The 18,817-nt window shown below is 34.8% G+C and overlaps 1 protein-coding gene and 1 non-coding gene across 2 annotated transcripts; one reads left to right on the top strand and one right to left on the bottom strand.

Annotated features, from left to right (window-relative positions):
* The first annotated feature begins 7,560 nt into the window (after positions 1-7,560).
* LOC130509240 (protein PLANT CADMIUM RESISTANCE 2-like) lies at positions 7,561-8,634 on the top strand. Its single transcript, XM_057004992.1, has 4 exons — positions 7,561-7,710; positions 7,974-8,045; positions 8,139-8,351; positions 8,475-8,634. The coding sequence occupies exons 1-4, from the start codon at positions 7,632-7,634 to the stop codon at positions 8,552-8,554; spliced, it is 444 nt and encodes a 147-aa protein (XP_056860972.1). The 5' UTR covers positions 7,561-7,631; the 3' UTR covers positions 8,555-8,634.
* Positions 8,635-15,618: 6,984 nt separating this feature from the next.
* LOC130510249 (small nucleolar RNA R71) lies at positions 15,619-15,726 on the bottom strand. The gene has a single exon (XR_008943927.1). It is a non-coding gene; the product is annotated as a small nucleolar RNA R71 (small nucleolar RNA).
* Positions 15,727-18,817: the final 3,091 nt, after the last annotated feature.

Raw genomic sequence — 18,817 nt, 5'->3', positions numbered from 1 at the left:
ATGAATACAGTAAGGGAATGTGATGAGAGGCTAAAAATTGAGATCAAGTAAACAATGAACTGATAGCGAGCTTAAGGTGAGGTCGATGTGTGTAGCTAAAATCTCTCTAGGGTTTCATATGTCTATCTGGATCGATCCACGCTTCTTTTATAGTCCCGTCGACTCAAGGTTTCCTCAACTGACCTCCTAGATCTTCAGGATTTCGACCTCGTCACGTTTTGAACTCGCCTTCGTCTTAATATTGGGCCGGAGTTTCTGTCTCGTATCCAAGCCTGCTTTTCACCGGCCCAATCATGAGTTGACCGAAGTCGCGCCAAACACTTGTCCCCCAGCCTTTGTTTCTTTAGTCGGGCAAAGAAACATAGGCGATGAATTCAGTTTCGATTTCGATAGGGCTTTTGATTAAATACAATCCTTTAACGTTACTTCGCATGCGTTCGTCTTCTTAGATCAACGGCTATATATATTCCTTGGGACTAGGAAAAATCCTTGCTAATCATTACCTTGTGGTCCCTTGTACGCAGCCCGAGATGATCTCGTTTTTCTCTCTCATTGTACTAGGCCTCGAAGTTGTTGCCCTCTGTCTCTCGTTTCTTCTGAAGAGAAAAACGCCTATGAAAAAGTGGCAATGGTGAACTCTAAGGCAGTTACATCTTGTTGTACTTCTGTTGATTCAATATGTTTCCTATGTGTGCTTAAACGTTCTTCTCAGGTTATGGAGGCGTTGTAATGAATTTTCTGTGGTGATGGAAAATCACTTGCGTGACCTTCGGGAAGGGAGAGAGGTAGAAGAAGATCAATCCAGGATCCGAGAGCTAACAGAGGAGCTGCGCCTCATTCGTGAATAGAATAGGAAGAAAACCGTGGAGTTGATGTGCTTCACGGATGAATGGAAGAGAACCCGGTTTGAAAGGGAGGTTTTTGAGACTGATCGATTAAATGAAGTGATGCATTTTGGACAGGCAGGACACGTGGTCGAAACCACAACAATCGACTTTGTGATATGGCGCTGATGTGGCACTCTCATAGGAAAGAAAATATGATTATATATATAGATAGATCTAAAGTAATCTGAATTATATGATACTTAATCCAAATTTTCTTTTAACGAAATTATCTTAAAAATCAACTGAATTAGACCAAAACTTTATCGGATATTAGCCACTTTGTAACATTGCTACCCAAACTAAACCAAAAGTTAAAATAATCAAACTGAAACAAAACCGGTTTTCATAAATAACCAAATGATTTTTGTATCTCGAACCCCGAAAACCGAGAAAACTTAAACTAAAACTTTTTTAAAAAAATTGAATCATAACCGAACGTGATAATAACTTCGAACATATACCAAAAATCTATCACCTGTCTGATTACTGTGGTTGCTGCCAAAAATAAAAGAAAAAAAGAAGTGTGGTCCAAACTTAAATTGGGCAATCGAACTTATGGCAGTAGCCGGTAGATTCAGAGCTGATTTAAAAATTCATCCGTAAATTTGGTTCTTACAATAATAATCTTATATGGCGGCTCATATTATAGTCTGTATAGTAAACTGGATATTGTATAGTAAACCGGATATAGATTGATTTAATACTCGCTGGTTTAGTTGGTTATGTCATGTATATAAATAGACACTTTGTACATTCAGATTAATTAATGAGAGATGAGATCTTTACTCATATGGTATCAGAGCGATATCTCTTTTCTCTAACTGACTTCCGCCTCCGTAACAAACTCGCCGGCATCTCACCGGAATCATCTCATCGTTTCGGTTCTCCGATTCGATTCATCGTCTCCGTCGTTCTCCCTGTGCAATCACAGCTTGATTAAGTCTTCTTTGCGACTTTTGAGCTGTTGTTGATATCAATGGGGAAGCGCAATTGCAAGTCTCGTTATCGCCGTGCTTCGCCGGATCTTCCGGAATACGGTTCTCCATCTTCTCCGACGGCTCGTGGTCTTCCCTCGGGATCTAATCCGCCACGCGCAAGTTCCGGAGCTTCCGATCCTCTCGGTACGGATCGTTCTGTTACTCCTTCGTCTGTTGATCGGTTTGAGGTATCGAATTCTCCCGATAACATTCACTCTCCGTATCATCTTCATAGCTCTGATCACCCTGGATTAGTCTTAGTTGCGGAATCTCTAGATGGTAGCAACTATGGTGTTTGGATCATTGCTATGACTACTAGTCTTGAAGCTAAGAATAAGCTAGGGTTTGTTGATGGCTCGATAGTGAAACCTCAAGAAGATGATCCATATTTTAAAATCTGGTGCCGTTGTAACAGCATGATTAAGTCTTGGCTTCTCAACAGCGTTACCAAATCGATCTATACCAGCATCTTGTACTTCAAGAACGCTTCTGAGATATGGAATGATCTTCACTCTCGTTTTCACAAATCTAACCTCCCTCGCTTATACAAACTTCGTCACCAGCTACATTCATTCCGTCAAGGTAGCCTGAGTTTAGCTTCTTATCACACTAAGACTCAGTCACTTTGGGAAGAGCTATCTAGCATTCAAGCTACTAATCGATCTGTTGAAGAACTCTTAGCTGAACGAGAAACCAACAGAATCATCGATTTCTTGATGGGGCTGAATGATAACTATGAGAACATCAGGAGCAGGATTCTCATGAAGAAGCACTTACCTTCCTTCTCAGAGATTTACAATCTTCTTGACCAAGAGGATAGTCAGAAGGAAGCTAGTAATGTGAGTTCAGTGGATGCATCTACTACAGCTGCTTTTCAAGTTGCTCAAGTTTCAGAACATGGCAATGGCAAGACGACTTTACCATCTTCTGGTGGCCAACCTGCTGGTTATCCACGCAGGGACCGTCCCTATTGTACGTTTTGTCATCGTCCTGGTCATGTAGTTGATCGTTGCTACAAGAAACATGGGTATCCAAACAGCATGAAACCGACTTCAACGCCTAACAAGCCTTATTCTTCGGTATCTGCTAATGCTGCTGTCTCTGCTGATCTTCAGACTGATGAAGCTACATCTACAGAACTCTCTGCTTCTCAGATCCAACAACTAGTCTCGTTCCTCAGCAGTAAGCTCCAACCTCATAGTCCTCATCCTGAACCAGAAGTTCATTCAGTCTCAGCTTCCATTCCTTCTTCATCTTCTACTTGCCCAGTATCCGGTACCTTCCTTCCTTCTATAACTTGTTCTTTTTCCGGTACTGATAGGCCTTACGTTTGCTCTAGTAATACTTCACTTGTTCCTTTAAATGCATGGGTGATTGATTCAGGAGCAACCAATCACATTTGTCACCAAAAATCATCCTTTTTATCCTTTAAATCCCTTCCTGATACAACTGTTACCTTACCTAACGGAGTTCTGGTTAGCATTGTCGGTATAGGAGACATTGAACTGGGTAGAAACCTTACTTTATCCGATGTCTTGTATATACCTCAGTTCAAATTCAACCTCCTTAGTGTCAGTTGCATAACCAAGCGTCTCCATTGTCGGGTATGGTTTGATGAATTTTCTTGTGGTATTCAGGATCCTACTCAGGAATTAATGATTGGAATGGGTAGAGAGGTGGCGAATCTTTACTTCTTGGACATTGAGTCATTAGCTATAAAAGGTACCTTACCTCAATGTATTGTTGCTTCTGTTTCAAGCCTAGATGTTTGGCATAAACGCCTTGGTCACCCTTCTCTTTCAAAACTTCAGTTTATGCATAATGTTTTAGAAATCCCGAAAAATCAAATAAAAACAGAGTCTCATTGTAAAGTTTGTCATTTGTCAAAACAAAAACATCTCCCTTTCATATCTCACAACAATCTCAGTCCCAAACCTTTTGATTTACTCCACATAGACACATGGGGTCCCTTCTCTATTCCCACTCACGATGGTTTCAAATATTTTCTCACCATCGTTGATGATTGTTCTCGGACTACCTGGGTTTATTTGCTTAAGTCTAAGTCTGATGTCCTTAAGGTGTTTCCTGACTTCATAACCATGGTAGAAAACCAGTTTGATAGGAAGGTAAAAGGGGTTAGGTCCGACAATGCTCCAGAACTCAACTTCACCTCCTTTTACAAATCCAAAGGCATCATTCCCTTTCATTCCTGCCCTGAAACTCCCCAACAAAACTCAGTTGTTGAACGCAAACATCAACACATTCTCAATGTTGCGCGTTCACTTCTTTTTCAATCCCATGTTCCTCTTTCTTATTGGGGTGATTGCATACTCACTGCAGTTCACCTCATCAACCGTTTACCTGCACCCATTCTCAATAATAAAAGCCCCTTTGAAACACTCACCCAGAAAATACCCGATTACTCCCAGCTCAAAGTGTTTGGTTGCCTCTGTTATTCATCAACATCACCCAAAAGCAGAACAAAATTCGATCCTAGAGCTAGAGCTTGTATCCTCTTAGGGTATCCTTCTGGTGTTAAAGGCTACAAACTCCTAGATTTAGAAACAAACTCTATTCATGTCTCAAGGCATGTTGTCTTTCATGAAGAACTTTTTCCGTTAGTTGGAACTGATCTCTCTTTCGAAGCTTCATCTTTCTTTCCAGATCAGATTCCACGTTCTCCTGTGTCTTCTACCTCTCCTGAAAATGAGACTTCTTCTCATTCTTCAGTCCCGGAATCTTTGCCCACTGCAAACCTTCCTAAAGATGCTTCTGAACCTTCTGTTCAAGCATCACACAGGAGAACAAAACAGCCTGCTTACCTCAAAGATTACTATTGCAATGCAACAGGATCTTCCACTATCCATGAAATTTCTTCTTTCCTTTCCTACGGCCAAGTCTCTCCTCATTATCTTTCTTTCTTGGTCGCTATTGATAAAATCAAAGAACCCAAAACCTATGCTGAGGCTAAGCGACTTCTGGTTTGGGATGATCCTATGGATGAGGAGATTACTGCTTTGGAATCGACTGGTACTTGGACCATCTGTACTCTGCCTCCTGACAAAACTCCAATCGGGTGCAAATGGGTCTTTAAGGTAAAATTCAATGCTGATGGTACCATTGAGCGATACAAAGCTAGGCTTGTCGCCAAAGGATTCACACAGCAAGAAGGAGTTGACTATCATGATACATTCTCACCAGTTGTCAAACTTGGTACTGTTAAACTCCTTCTCGCTATCTCTGCCATCTACAATTTCACCTTACATCAACTCGACATTTCTAACGCCTTCCTAAATGGTGATCTCGATGAAGAGATATATATGAGATTACCACCTGGATATGCATCTCGACAGGGGGACAAACTGCCTGAAAATGCAGTTTGTAAACTTCAAAAATCCTTGTATGGTCTCAAACAGGCTTCAAGGCAGTGGTTCCTAAAATTCTCCACGACTCTCATTGCTTTGGGTTTTACTCAGACGCATTCGGATCATACTTGCTTCTTGAAGTCCTCTAACGAGTTGTTTCTATGCGTAATTGTCTATGTTGATGACATTGTTATCTCTAGTAACAATGATTCAGAAGTGGCACTTCTTAAGACTCAGCTGAAGTCCTTCTTCAAGCTTCGTGATCTCGGTCCAATGAAATATTTTTTGGGTCTTGAAGTGGCTCGTTCTGATGATGGTATCCACCTGTGTCAACGGAAGTATGCTCTTGATTTGCTTGATGAAACAGGTTTACTTGGCTGCAAACCTTCAAGCATACCCATGGATCCTTCTTTGAAGTTATCTTCTGAGACTGGTGGTGACTTTGTTGACGCTGAAGCTTATCGTCGTCTCGTTGGGCGTCTAATGTATCTTCAGATTACGAGACCAGACATTACTTTTGCAGTCAATAAGCTCAGTCAGTTTTCTTGCGCTCCAAGGGAAAGTCATCTCAAGGCTCTGCTTAAGGTCTTACACTACATCAAGGGAACAGTTGGTCAGGGATTGTTCTACTCTTCTAAGGCTGAGATGCAGATTCAAGCATTTGCAGATGCTGACTGGGGTTCATGCCAAGATACGCGACGTTCTACCTCTGGTTCTTGTATTTTCTTGGGCACTTCTCTCATTGCCTGGAAATCCAAGAAACAATCCGTTGTTGCTAAGAGCTCTGCTGAAGCAGAATATCGGAGTCTTTCTCTACTGTCTGATGATCTGTTCTGGCTTACTAACTTCCTTACTGAGCTGCGTATACCGTTAGCCAAGCCAACTCTGCTCTTCTGCGACAACATGGCTGCAATCCACATTGCGCGTAACTCTGTCTTCCACGAACGCACCAAGAGCGTCGAAATGGACTGTCATAGCGTTCGAGAAAGACTTGTTGCTGGATTGTTTAAGCTTCTACATGTTCGTACTGATCTCCAACTAGCCGATCCATTCACTAAACCGCTATACCCTGCACCTTTCTCAAGGTTATTTGGCAAGATGGGTCTTCGAAATATCTTTGTCCCATCTTGAGGGGGACTATTATAGTCTGTATAGTAAACCGGATATTGTATAGTAAACTGGATATAGATTGATTTAATACTCGCTGGTTTAGTTGGTTATGTCATGTATATAAATAGACACTTTGTACATTCAGATTAATTAATGAGAGATGAGATCTTTACTCATAGCTCACTACTTAATCAAGAAAAAAACTTCTTACATATATATGGTGGCTCTTACTGATTTAAAGTTTTGCTATTTTTTGAATCTTTGTATGTATATCTACTAATATATAAACAAAAAAAAACTATCATTATGCAATGCTATTTTGGTTTGGATGATTAATTTCATCATTTTATTTTACATATTTATTTTCCACATAACGACTTGGAATCTTTATATTGTCTGAAGTGCTAAGGAGTAGGACGACTTCATCAGAATTCTCCCACCCAGTCAATACGCTGTTATTGATTACCGATAAGACATAAAACAAGTGGCTGGTGAACTAGCATGTAACATACGGGTCCATATTTTGTAACGATTCAGAAAAACGATGGCCTAAAAGATTACTGATGCAAATAACCACGTAATTATCTGATTGAAACACTTACTTCGTTTTTGTGTGATTAATTAATTTAACTCGTCTACTTTAAATTTCATCATGTGTTTAATGTCCACAGATAACACTCTGGGTGATTGGTAAAGGTTGTGAGTGTTCTACACAACATCCGTAACCAATCACACAATTTATCAATCCATAGTCGTTTAGTTATTGATACAAAAACAAGACATAAATTAATCCTCGAAATGCTGTAGATCAAACTATTTGAGACACCATAGTATAGTATATATAGCTTGAAGTTACATAATCTGATTTTTGTCAAACTAAACAAGCATGTTTTTCGTACATAAACGACTCCAAAACTTAGAACTTTTAACGAAAAATCCGAATTTTGACAATACACATCTCTAAAAAGTAAAAACATTTTTATTGGAAGTTTCACCTATTTTGACCAATTATTTAAATAAAAAGCTAAGTAAATATTTTTTTAGCATTGGTCTATGTATCTCAAATTGAGAAAACTATAATCCTCTGTTTTTAATATATGACACTTTAGGAAAAAAATGTTCCAAAATTATATCACGTTTTCAGTTTTCCATGTAAATTTTCGAACATTTAATGTTATATGACAATAAATTTTATTTTATCATTGGTTGAATCTTGGTTCAACCCTATAAGTATCATCACCACGAGGCATTCATTAAGTAACAGAGCAAAGAAGTAACAGAACGATAGAGTGATGGAAGTTAAAGGCAAACCTCAAGCTGAGGGTGAATGGTCCACTGGTTTCTGTGATTCCTGCTCGGATTGCTCCAGCTGTAAGCTATTCTTTCCTCTCTCTTTTTTTGTCACAGAGCTATTCTTTCCAACTTCAAGAAATATGAAATTCTAAATATAGTCGCATACTTAAAATTCAGCACCATACATATACACGATCCTTATATAGTATCTCATACAGATTTATAAGTTATTATACTGCATACATGTTTTATCAAAATTTTAGATCACAAATCTATCATTTTGAGCCCAAAATTGATTATCTTCTGAAAATAGTAACGGAATTGAGGATTAACTGTTGCAGGTTGTATGACATGTTGGTGTCCTTGCGTTACCTTTGGCCGAATCGCAGAGATTATAGACAAAGGTTCCACTTGTAAGTTTCTAACCTTATCGACAAAACGGCAATCGTTTTTGTTTTTTTCCATCAAAAACAAAATCAGTTTATTTAACAGAAAATAAATTTCAGCATGCTGTGAGGCTGGTGCATTGTACATGTTACTAACGTGGTTCACGGGCTGTGGATTCATCTACTCGTGCCATTACCGAACTAAAATGAGAAAACAATACAACCTTAAGGGTAGCGAATGTGGAGACTGTTTCAAAAATTTCTTCTGTGAGCGTAGTGCCTTAACTCAAGCCTATCGCGAGCTCACCAACCGTGGTTTCGATGTAGCCCTTGGTATTATTTTATTTTGCTTATTAATCTTTAATCAAAGCTTCAAATACAATAATTTGCCTACTATTATTTCGCTTTTGTTGAACCAAACTCACTCTGTTTAAATATAAACAATTGACTTGTTAGGATGGCAAGGAAACGCTGAACGTCAAAACGCCGGCGTTGCAATGGGTGCCCCGGTTGTGCAGGGCGGCATGATGAGATGAATTATACTTGCGTAACTTTATATTTTGTTTTCCTCTCCTCTGAACTTTCTTTCTTAACTAGGGGTTTGCCCGCCCTACGGGCGGGAGAATTTACATGAAAATTATTTTATAATAAAATATATTTTAAATTTTATAAAACATTTAAAATTTTGCTTTCTAGAAAAATAAGAAACATTGTAAAGTTTTTAATTCTAAGATCTTATTCTAAATTTTATTAAATTTTGTTGGTGTGAGTAAAAACGACCACCAATATTTTTTTTAGAGAAAACAAAATTATAAAATTAAAAAATTAAGGAAAATATAGTGATTTATATCTTTATTTTTAAGGGTATAAGAAGAGTCTATAAACTTGATAAAAAAGAGTCTCTAAATAATTTATAAAGATCTATAATCTTTTTACAAAAGTTAATAGATCATTTGTAAAGTTTATAAACTGGTCTGAGATTTATACTATTTTGTAAGGCTTTGAAAAGTACCTTTCAAAATCATATAAATGTCATAAATCCTTATAAAATAACAGAGTAGAAAGAAAAAATATGAACACATTATGGTTTTATTCTTTCTAATGGCATTGGTCTAAATAGATATTTTTAAGTCTCTCGAAGGCGTCAGTGACCACATCTATGGTCCATGATGAACTCCATCAACGCACTCATCTTCTTTTAGTTTCCTCTTTTCTCATATGGATCAAGGAGGATACTGAATGTTCTGATGTTGGATATGATCTCAGAGCTCTGAAACTTCTCAAAACAGTTTCCCATCATTTCTATCTGTCCGTTTTCACCAAAAGAAGCTTCACGGTCCAAGAATCAGACAAAACAGGAATTACAGAATCTAATTTTGAAATGTTAAATGGCTAAAGCTTACCGCTCTGGTCGCCACCGACACCAATAATACTGATACACAAGCAAGAATAATCCACTTCCACATTACTAATACCGAACAAGGATTCAATATTGTTATAGAAAGGTAGACTCATCATCACATCATTCGGTATCACATACATTCACAGACATTTTTAGGAAATTCTCCTTCTTTTCATGGTGAAACCAAAACAGGTTCATTCAATCTTAGAAACTTCTCCGAAGCCGATTCCCCATGGTAGATCTTCCCACTTAGATTGTAGAATGTTCCGTTTAGGCATTAAACGTGTGCTTAATGCTCAGTTCGATTATCTCAGTGACCTTGCAGTTTCCTTTCTCGAACTCGAGCTCAAACTGAGCTGTTCTAAACGGCAATGCGCATTTGTTCTCCACTATCTTTACACCAACTTGCCTTCCCGTTATCTGCTCAAACATACACTATTAAACACAAACAGATGTCAGTATATAGACAAATCTTGATCCTTCTCATGATCAGTATATGTTGAAACTTATGAGACAACATACATGAAAGCCCAGTTAAGTAAAGGCAACATTAAAGTCAAAACTTGTGACCAGCTTTGGATCACATCTTCACCTTTCTTGACCTGATGTTCAGACATATAAAACTTAAGAAATTCCTACCCCAAGTAACTTCTGTTGGACCTCCAAATCCTCCAAATGTAGAAATTGTACCTCTCTCTTGGATATAAAGCATTGTGCAGAGAATATACAATCACATAACTAAGTCTTATCTACAATCTCACCTACATAAGTTCTAGACCAGACTTATAAAGATGATAAGTGTCAGTGATAACGACAAAGAGTGCCTCAGTTTATGCTTTGGCTCATCAAGCTGGCTTGGATAACCATATGAGCATTCGCCCATCTCATCCTCAAGTGCTCCTGTTAAAAAAAATAACATAAAACAGTGAGGAGAGAAATAAAGAGCTCGGACCAAACTTCTCGATCCATTATTAATCTCGTATCCAGTCAGTAACGATAACATCAACCGAACCACTTGTGATTAAAGTATCCACAAGGCTAAGGGTTTGTTCACACAAATTAGGCTGTGATAGAAGTAGATTTTCTGTGTATATACAGATTACCCTAGCAAGTAAGGAGTCAATAGCATGCTCAGTATGTACAAACGCACAAGTTAGTGTACACAAAGATACATTTTTTTAGAAAAGTCAAATCCAATATGGTTCAGAAAAGAACATAGTCATAGAGTTAAAGGTACATACAATAACCCCTTGTTTCTATGATTCAGCCTCTGCAGTGTTGGAGCACCGCCCTGGTTTCAAATCTGCAAGAAGAATGGAGGAATTCGCCATTGTAATAACAGGAAATTTGAACAGACTAATCTTCGGGTTTGCGTCGAAGCTGTGATGTCCATATCTGGATGACGGGTTATTTATACTCGAAGCTCCAGTAAGTTACTCTGGTAATGAAAGAGTCGGATTGAATGCTTCGTAGTGGGGTAATCACGTAGAACATGGGAATAAAGAAGGTGATAATCAAACGCCAAGACGTTACAGACAGATGATAAGCCTTCCCGACCTCTAGAACCTTCGGCGGCTGATTTACAAAGCTCATAAGAAAGAAGACGAATAAACTTAATCCCGGGCCTCGATGAAACACAAATAACAATCACATGTTAATAAAGCCCACTAACGACCCACCTTATACATTAGATGCCAGGTGTCGTTTTTCCCCCAACGGAGAAAAAAAACTCTACTTTATTAGTTAAGATATCATTGTCTTCAAAATAAATGGGATTATCCGGTTTGTGTTTTTTTCATATGTCTCTTGTGTATGATACGGATTTTATGAAAGTTTATAAAGTATGTGTGCATAGCTGTCGCTTAATAAATAAACTAGATTTTCACCCGCGCTTCGAAAGCGCGGATATTATTTTTTACTTTTATGAAATATATTATTTGTTTGTAATTATTGAATTTATTTATTTTAGTAAAATTTTCTCTATAATAAATTTGACACATAGGCTGTCTCTCGTAAACTATGTGTGTCTCTGGCTTTGTTTTATTCCCTCTCCAGTCAACATATCGAAGCACGGATATTATTTTTTACTTTTATGAAATATATTATTTGTTTGTAATTATTGAATGTATTTATCTTAGTAAAAATTTCTTAATAATAAATTCGACACATAGAGTGTCTCTGGTAAACTATGTGTTTCTCTAGCTTTGTTTTATTCTCTCTTCAATCAACATATTTATTTGGCTTGTTGTTAAAAAAAATGATTTTAGAACGCAACTGTACAATACTTTTACTTTGATATTTTGTTTAAACAGTGTGACATATTTCTATATTAATTAAATATTTACATTGAAATTTAAATTTGTATACAAATTAACATATTTGTGTAGTTTGTTGTTAAAAAAATGATTTGAATCCAAATGTAAGTACTTTTATAGTGATTTTTTTTCAGTTCATATAAATTTTTAAAATATATTTATTTCAACTGAACCAACTAATATATTGTTAAATTGGCCCTTGAAATATATTTTTATACATCGATATTTATTTTTCATAATTAGTGTTATATATTTTAGATGTATCATAATATAACTAACGATATTCAAAAGACCTAGACCAAATCAGGTTATATGGCTATTTTTGTTACAAATATCCGAACCCGTTTTAGATACATTGGTTATTTAGATATTTTTAGGTTCCTATACATCAGAACCGAATTCATCCAGATCCAGAATGACCCAACTCAAAATTCACTAATAAGTTTATAATATTCAAGCGAGACTTAGTTTCAAAAAAAAAAAAATGATACCCGAAAGGAACAACATGTATCTAAATGGACAGATAATGTTCATGTTTAACTGCTTTTATAGATTAATAAAAAAAATTATTTCTATGTGCTTGGCTAAATTAAGTGAAATATAAAAAAAAAATTATACATCGATATTTATTTTATATAATTAGTGTTATATATTTTAGATATATTATAATATAACTAACGATATTCAAAAGACTTCGACCGAATAAGGTTATATGGCTATTTTGTTACAAATATCCGAACCCGTTTTAGATACATTGATTATTTAGATATTTTTAGGTTCCAATACATCAGAACCGAATTCATCCAATCCAGAATGACCCAACTCAAAATCCACACATAAGTTTATAATATTCAAACGGGACTTGGTTTCAAAAAAACAAAAAACAATACCCGAAAGGAACAACATGTACCTAAATAGACATATAATGTTCATGTGTAACTGATTTTATAAATTAATAAAAAACTATTTCTATGTAAATTAAGTGAAATAGAAAGAGTTTTTTCTACATCGATATTTATTTTTCGTAATTAGTGTTATATATTTTAGATGTATCATAATATAACTAACGATATTCAAAAGATCTGGACCGAATCAGGTTATATGGCTATTTTTGTTACAATATCCGAACCCGTTTTAGATACATTGGTTATTTAGATATTTTTAGGTTCCTATACATCAGAAGCGAATTCATCCAGATCCAGAATGATCCAACTCAAAATCCACACATAAGTTTATAATATTCAAGCGGGACTTGATTACAAAAAAAAAAGATACCCGAAAGAAACAACATGTACCTAAATAGACATATAATGTTTATGTCTAAATGATTTTATAAATTAATAAAAACTATTTTTTATGTGTTTTGCTAAATTAAGTGAAATAGAATGAGTTTTTTTTATCAAGTAAAATAATTATATGGAGTGACCAATTAAGTGGCAATAAATGTAGGACATTTTAACTATTTTGATTTAAATTATTATTTTATTCACAACACATATCTTTAAACTATGTTTTTGGGTACGTAATTTTCCACCGATTGAAACTAAAATAAAAATATTTTAGTAAAATAAACTAAACCAAGCGTTTAATCATATGTAAAACCTAATTATTTAATATTTTTGATTTTATAATTGGCACAAAGTTAATATTGATTAACTAATAAAAAATTCACTATTATTATTATGGTAATATAATTAGTGATGTCTATTATGGAATGTTCTAGATTTACTTGTTCCCTACTCCAAGTTACTTGTTCTCTACTCCAAGTTATTAGACTTTGTCTCCAAGTTATGTAATCCTATATAAGGAACTCATTACTCATGGAATAATAACAATTCATTCATCTCTAAGTCATACGACTCTCTCTCTTTCTCTCTCTCTCTCTTTAGTTCGATCTATTTTAAGACAAGAACACTAGGATTATAACACGTTATCAGCACGAGACTCTAAACCCTAACTAAATCCGGCGACCACAAAAACCCTAATTTCGGCCGCAACTTCAAACCGCCATATCTCCCTAACCGTGAGGATCCAGACGACGAGCCACCCACCAAACTGAAGCTCTTGACGAGACGAATCCAGCGCCGCAGACCACGCAGTGATCGGACTCCAGACGCACCGTCACCTTCCAGTGCAAGCCGCGCCGTCAACAAACTCGGAGATCATCCCAAAAACTCTAGCCGCCACTTCCTCTCTCTAGATCTTCTTACATCCGATTTTCTTTAATCTTGATACTAGTTCAACTTTGAATATTTCTTTGTTGAATAATTAAGGTTTCTAAGAGAGGAAACAAGGAGAAAGATCGGCAAAAATTAAGGTAAGATCTCAAAAACCCTAATTTTTACTTGTGGTTCAAGAAATTCGGATTTCAAACTTCTCTTCATCTTAAATCCGAATTTCTTGAACCACAAGTAAAGATTAGGGTTCTTGAGATCTTACCTTAATCTTTGCCGATCTTTTCTCCTTGGTTCCTCTCTTAGAAACCTTAATTATTCAACAAAGAAATATTCAAAGTTGAATTAGTATCAAGATTAAAGAAAATCGGATGTAAGAAGATCTAAGAGAGAGGAAGTGGCGGCTAGGGTTTTGGGATGATCTCCGAGTTTTGTTGACGGCGCGGCTTGCACTGGAAGGTGACGGCGCGTCTGTAGTCCGATCACTGCGTGGTCTGCGGCGCTGGATTCGTCTCGTCAAGAGCTTCAGTTTGGTGGGTGGCTCGTCGTCTGGATCCTCACGGTTAGGGAGATATGGCGGTGTGAAGTTGCGGCCGAAATTAGGGTTTTTGTGGTCGCCGGATTTTAGTTAGGGTTTAGAGTCTCGTGCTGATAACGTGTTCTAATCCTAGTGTTCTTGTCTTAGAATAGATCGAACTAAAGAGAGAGAGAGAGAAAGAGAGAGAGAGAGTCGTATGACTTAGAGATGAATGAATGTGTATTATTCCATGAGTAATGAATTCCTTATATAGGATTACATAACTTGGAGACAAAGTCTAATAACTTGGAGTAGGGAACAAGTAACTTGGAGTAGGGAACAAGTAAATCTAGAACATTCCATAATAGACATCACACAATATTCATAACATTCTGAATTTATTTTCCATCTAAATCATACATCTCCCAGTGCACGTTCAGTATATAGTAGTAATTTGTAGTTCAAAATATATATATACAACATATATTTTATTTTGTCAAATATATGAAATTATAACAGTAGTTTACCTTTTTAACAGAAAAGTAGTTTACTAATTTGCAAAGCTATGGTGGGGACCTGGATTTTCTTAAATATAAATCTGGAATTTGAACACTACTACAGAATCGTTGGCTAAAACCTAAAACAGCTCTATTGAAAGAGAAGAATCGATAACAGAATATATTTTATTAGATCATAAAATATACACTGATAATGTATTTATATATAGGTGGTTTAGCAAAAGGAAATTAAATCAGTTTAGTATGGTATAAGCTGTAGGAAAATTAACCAAAGGATACTACATTTCCCTCAAATCGAATAAGACAAAGGTTTAAAGAGGTCTGCAATAGACATCATCTGAAGAATTGAGTGAAAGGGCAAAAACTTTCCGCGTAATTTCTATATTACGCGCTCTGTCATTACCCCTCCACCTTAGATATGATTTTGAGATCAAGTATGTTTTGATCGTTTTAGTGTAGAGAAATATATTCAATGGTCTCGCGGCAGAGATTCCAATGGATCATGTTGAAAGCTTCGAGAAAGTATGTTGCTTTACGATTCGTGTAAATAGTGTATCACCAGACTACATCAAATGCATGCTATTTCCGAACTCTCTACCTACTGGCTCTCTTATTTCATGAAAAAAATCCGATCAGCGTTCTTAAGCCATTTCTAAACGAAAGCTAAAACTGAAGCCTTGAGGTACAAAATTTTCTCCTTCAGACAACTCACTGATGAATCCTTTTTGCAATGCATAGGAGCGTTTCAATGATTACCGAAGATAATGCTCTCACTATGTGTTTGAAAGTGTTTATCTCTTGGCGCTTTATATAATGGAGTTGATTGAAAATTTCGAAATGCTCTGAATTACACGAGTAAAGAAGATTTCATAATCAAACAATGGAAGGAACAATTTAGCTGATCGAGAACATGATAGCTAACTTGTCTAACAAGAATCAAGAAATTGACTGTTCCAAAAAGTCAACAGTGTTGATATGATATACAATTACCAACAGCCTAGTATATATAAATAGCAAAGATATATAGCTTAATAATATATAGTTTTCAAATCATATTAAAATTTAAACCAATAAAAAATTCATGAATATTTTTTTTATCAAACATCTATATTATAAAACAATATATTATACTCTATATGTAAGGTAGAAACATAAAAAAATATACATGATTTTTTTTATTGTAAAATCAGCAGTTTATGAATTTACATTCAACGCAGATTAAATCAGACTCCCGCGTATATATTATGTAAAAAAAAAACAGTTATGTACTTTCAATTGTGAATCACAAAATCTAGAATTCGATAAGGTAGAGTATGTGAGATACACGCTCTTATTCACGTGGTGATTAAACATAACTACTTGCTTTCGTGTCTATTTGTTATCTTGTTTGAAAGATTTTTACTATAAATTTTTGGATCAACTAATTAAAATATCTGATTTCTCTGAGTGTATCATAAAAGAAGAGAAATTAGGCCATATAACTACAAACAAAGGATAATTAAAAATCTAACCAAAAGAAGTATCTCCATTACTTCTGAAATATATACTATATTACTCTTATCATCCAATCTTATATATTAAAACAGAAGTCACAATCTTGATACATATGTGATTTTTTTTTTTTAAAAATGGATCATAACTAGAAATCAGTTATCATTTAATTATTACGAAAAATATGTTTGATAATGTATCAAGTCTAAATTAACCATCAACTCCTACAAAACTGGATCTTATAACAAACCAATACCTTATTTTTTATCCTATATATTAAAATAGAAGTCATGATTTATTTCATGTGTGATATTTTAAAAAAATAAATTAAAAATGGTTTTATTATTAAACGCAAATTCAATAGGACAAATATATTCTAAAAGCAATATATAGATGATGATTTGAAATAATTAATTAATTTATAGTATGAAAAATATAAAATTATTGTATTTAAAAGATATATACATTTAAATAAATAAGCAACCTTAAAATATATACTAATTATATAAAATAAACCACACGGTTGTGCGGATCCAGATCTAGTTGATGTTAAATAAAATATTTTCTTCTTCAATTATCAGTTACTATCTCTTTTCTTCCGTCTCTATTATATCTCCTTTCGCCACCGTTACAATATATTCATCATCAATTTCACGCTGTGTTATGTATTTATTTTCTCTGTAAACATCATTTTCTCTATAATTTTCTTTTTTCCATAATCATTATCACTTCATTTATACTCACGTTCAAACCGCCATCACCACAATCATCACAACAACCTCTAAATCCATAATCTATGCTACAAATACCATTTTTACATATATATATATATACGTTGTCTCTGCTTCTGAAATCTACGGACCACTACGACGGCGTTACGGTCGAGGTATCCTCGTTTATACCGTAAATTTCTAATTGTACTATGCTATTTATTTTGTTATTATTCTCATATTATCAATGTGCATATTTGATATTTGGGTTAGGGTTATATTTTTTTAGGATTTAGTGATTTGTGTTTTTGGGTTTTTGTGTTTAGTTATGGAAGACTTGGATTGAAGTTGGGGTGCTTTATCTCTTTCTGTAATTATAGACACTTCAAAATTTGAATAATACACATATTATGCTATTTCGTTTGTTACTATTCTATTTTGATAATGCTTCATATCATGTACTATGTGCTTATTTTAATATTTAGGTTAGGCTTTATATTTTTTTAGAGTTTAGTGATTTGAGTTTAGTTATGAAATATTTGGATTGAAGTTGGGGTAACTATTATCTCTCTCTATAACCATAGACATTTCAAAATTTGAATAATATATACTATGCTATTTCATTTGTTACTATTTTATTTTGATAATGTTGTATATTATGTGCATGTTTTGATATTTGGGTTAGAATTTATATTTCCTTTAAGGTTTGATGATTAGTATTTTGAGTTTATTTTATAAAAGTTTTGGGTTGACATTGAGGTAAACATTATCTCATTTTCTGCAAATGTAAACATTTCAAAATTTGAACAATATGTATTATGCTATTTGTTTGTTACTATTCTATTTGCATAAGTTTATATTTGGATTTACGATTTATATTTTATTTTAAGAATTAGTGATCATGTACTATATTGCTAGATCATCTGCCATAAAAATTATGGTTATGCTATTATTAATTTTGGACATACATAGTGTAATATATTTAAACCATTTTATGTTTTATTAATATGAACTATATCATTTATCATGTTATATTCTATTTATATTATAGCACTATAGTCTTCATCATCATTGATATCATAAACACTACTCATTTAACGACAATTTTTATTTTATTTTATTTAAGTGACAAATGCTTTTACCGTCAACTGACTTGGAAAATGGATAAAACCAAAAGAAAAGAAAGAAAATGTTAGGAGAATAAATAATGTCTATATTCTTAATTTACCTCTCAAAATTGGTTACTACACCAATTAGCCCTAAAAAGAACACCAAATCAATAAAAGAAGAAAATATTCGGTTCATAAAATTAATTTGGAAAAATTATTTAGATGAAGGGGAACAGAGCGGTGGAGGAACTTGGCGGAGGAGGCGGAGCTAGGGAGGAGAAGATCCAGCAATGTGGGAGAAAATATTAAAACCTAGCTGAACTGGTTGGATCCGTCGAATCTGATCAGCCACCCAATGATAACTATACCAAGTTGGTATTTTAAAAACCCGTTAATCAGTGTCATCATTAAGAAAGGAATAGACGGGACCGATACAAAGGCCTTTGGTTACTTAATTCATAAAATATTCCTTAATTAATAACTTCCTCTTTCTTAACAAATTTTTTAATTTCCGATTTGTAGATAATTTACGCCCTAACTTTCGTATATAATTCCTTAGAAAC

Source organism: Raphanus sativus, chromosome 3, assembly GCF_000801105.2.
Source record: "Raphanus sativus cultivar WK10039 chromosome 3, ASM80110v3, whole genome shotgun sequence".
NCBI classification, from domain to species: domain Eukaryota; kingdom Viridiplantae; phylum Streptophyta; class Magnoliopsida; order Brassicales; family Brassicaceae; genus Raphanus; species Raphanus sativus.
Note: the sequence above shows the minus strand (reverse complement) of the source record. Positions and strands in the feature narration are given on the sequence as shown.

What these genes read in the sequence shown, in the direction of transcription:
- LOC130509240 (XM_057004992.1), top strand. Translation starts at nt 7,632, where the DNA reads ATGGAAGTTAAAGGCAAACCTCAAGCTGAGGGTGAATGGTCCACTGGT. An exon ending in CTGCTCGGATTGCTCCAGCT is followed by an intron (nt 7,711 to 7,973) that starts GTAAGCTATTCT and finishes TAACTGTTGCAG; the next exon opens with GTTGTATGACATGTTGGTGT. An exon ending in TGGTTTCGATGTAGCCCTTG is followed by an intron (nt 8,352 to 8,474) that starts GTATTATTTTAT and finishes TTGACTTGTTAG; the next exon opens with GATGGCAAGGAAACGCTGAA.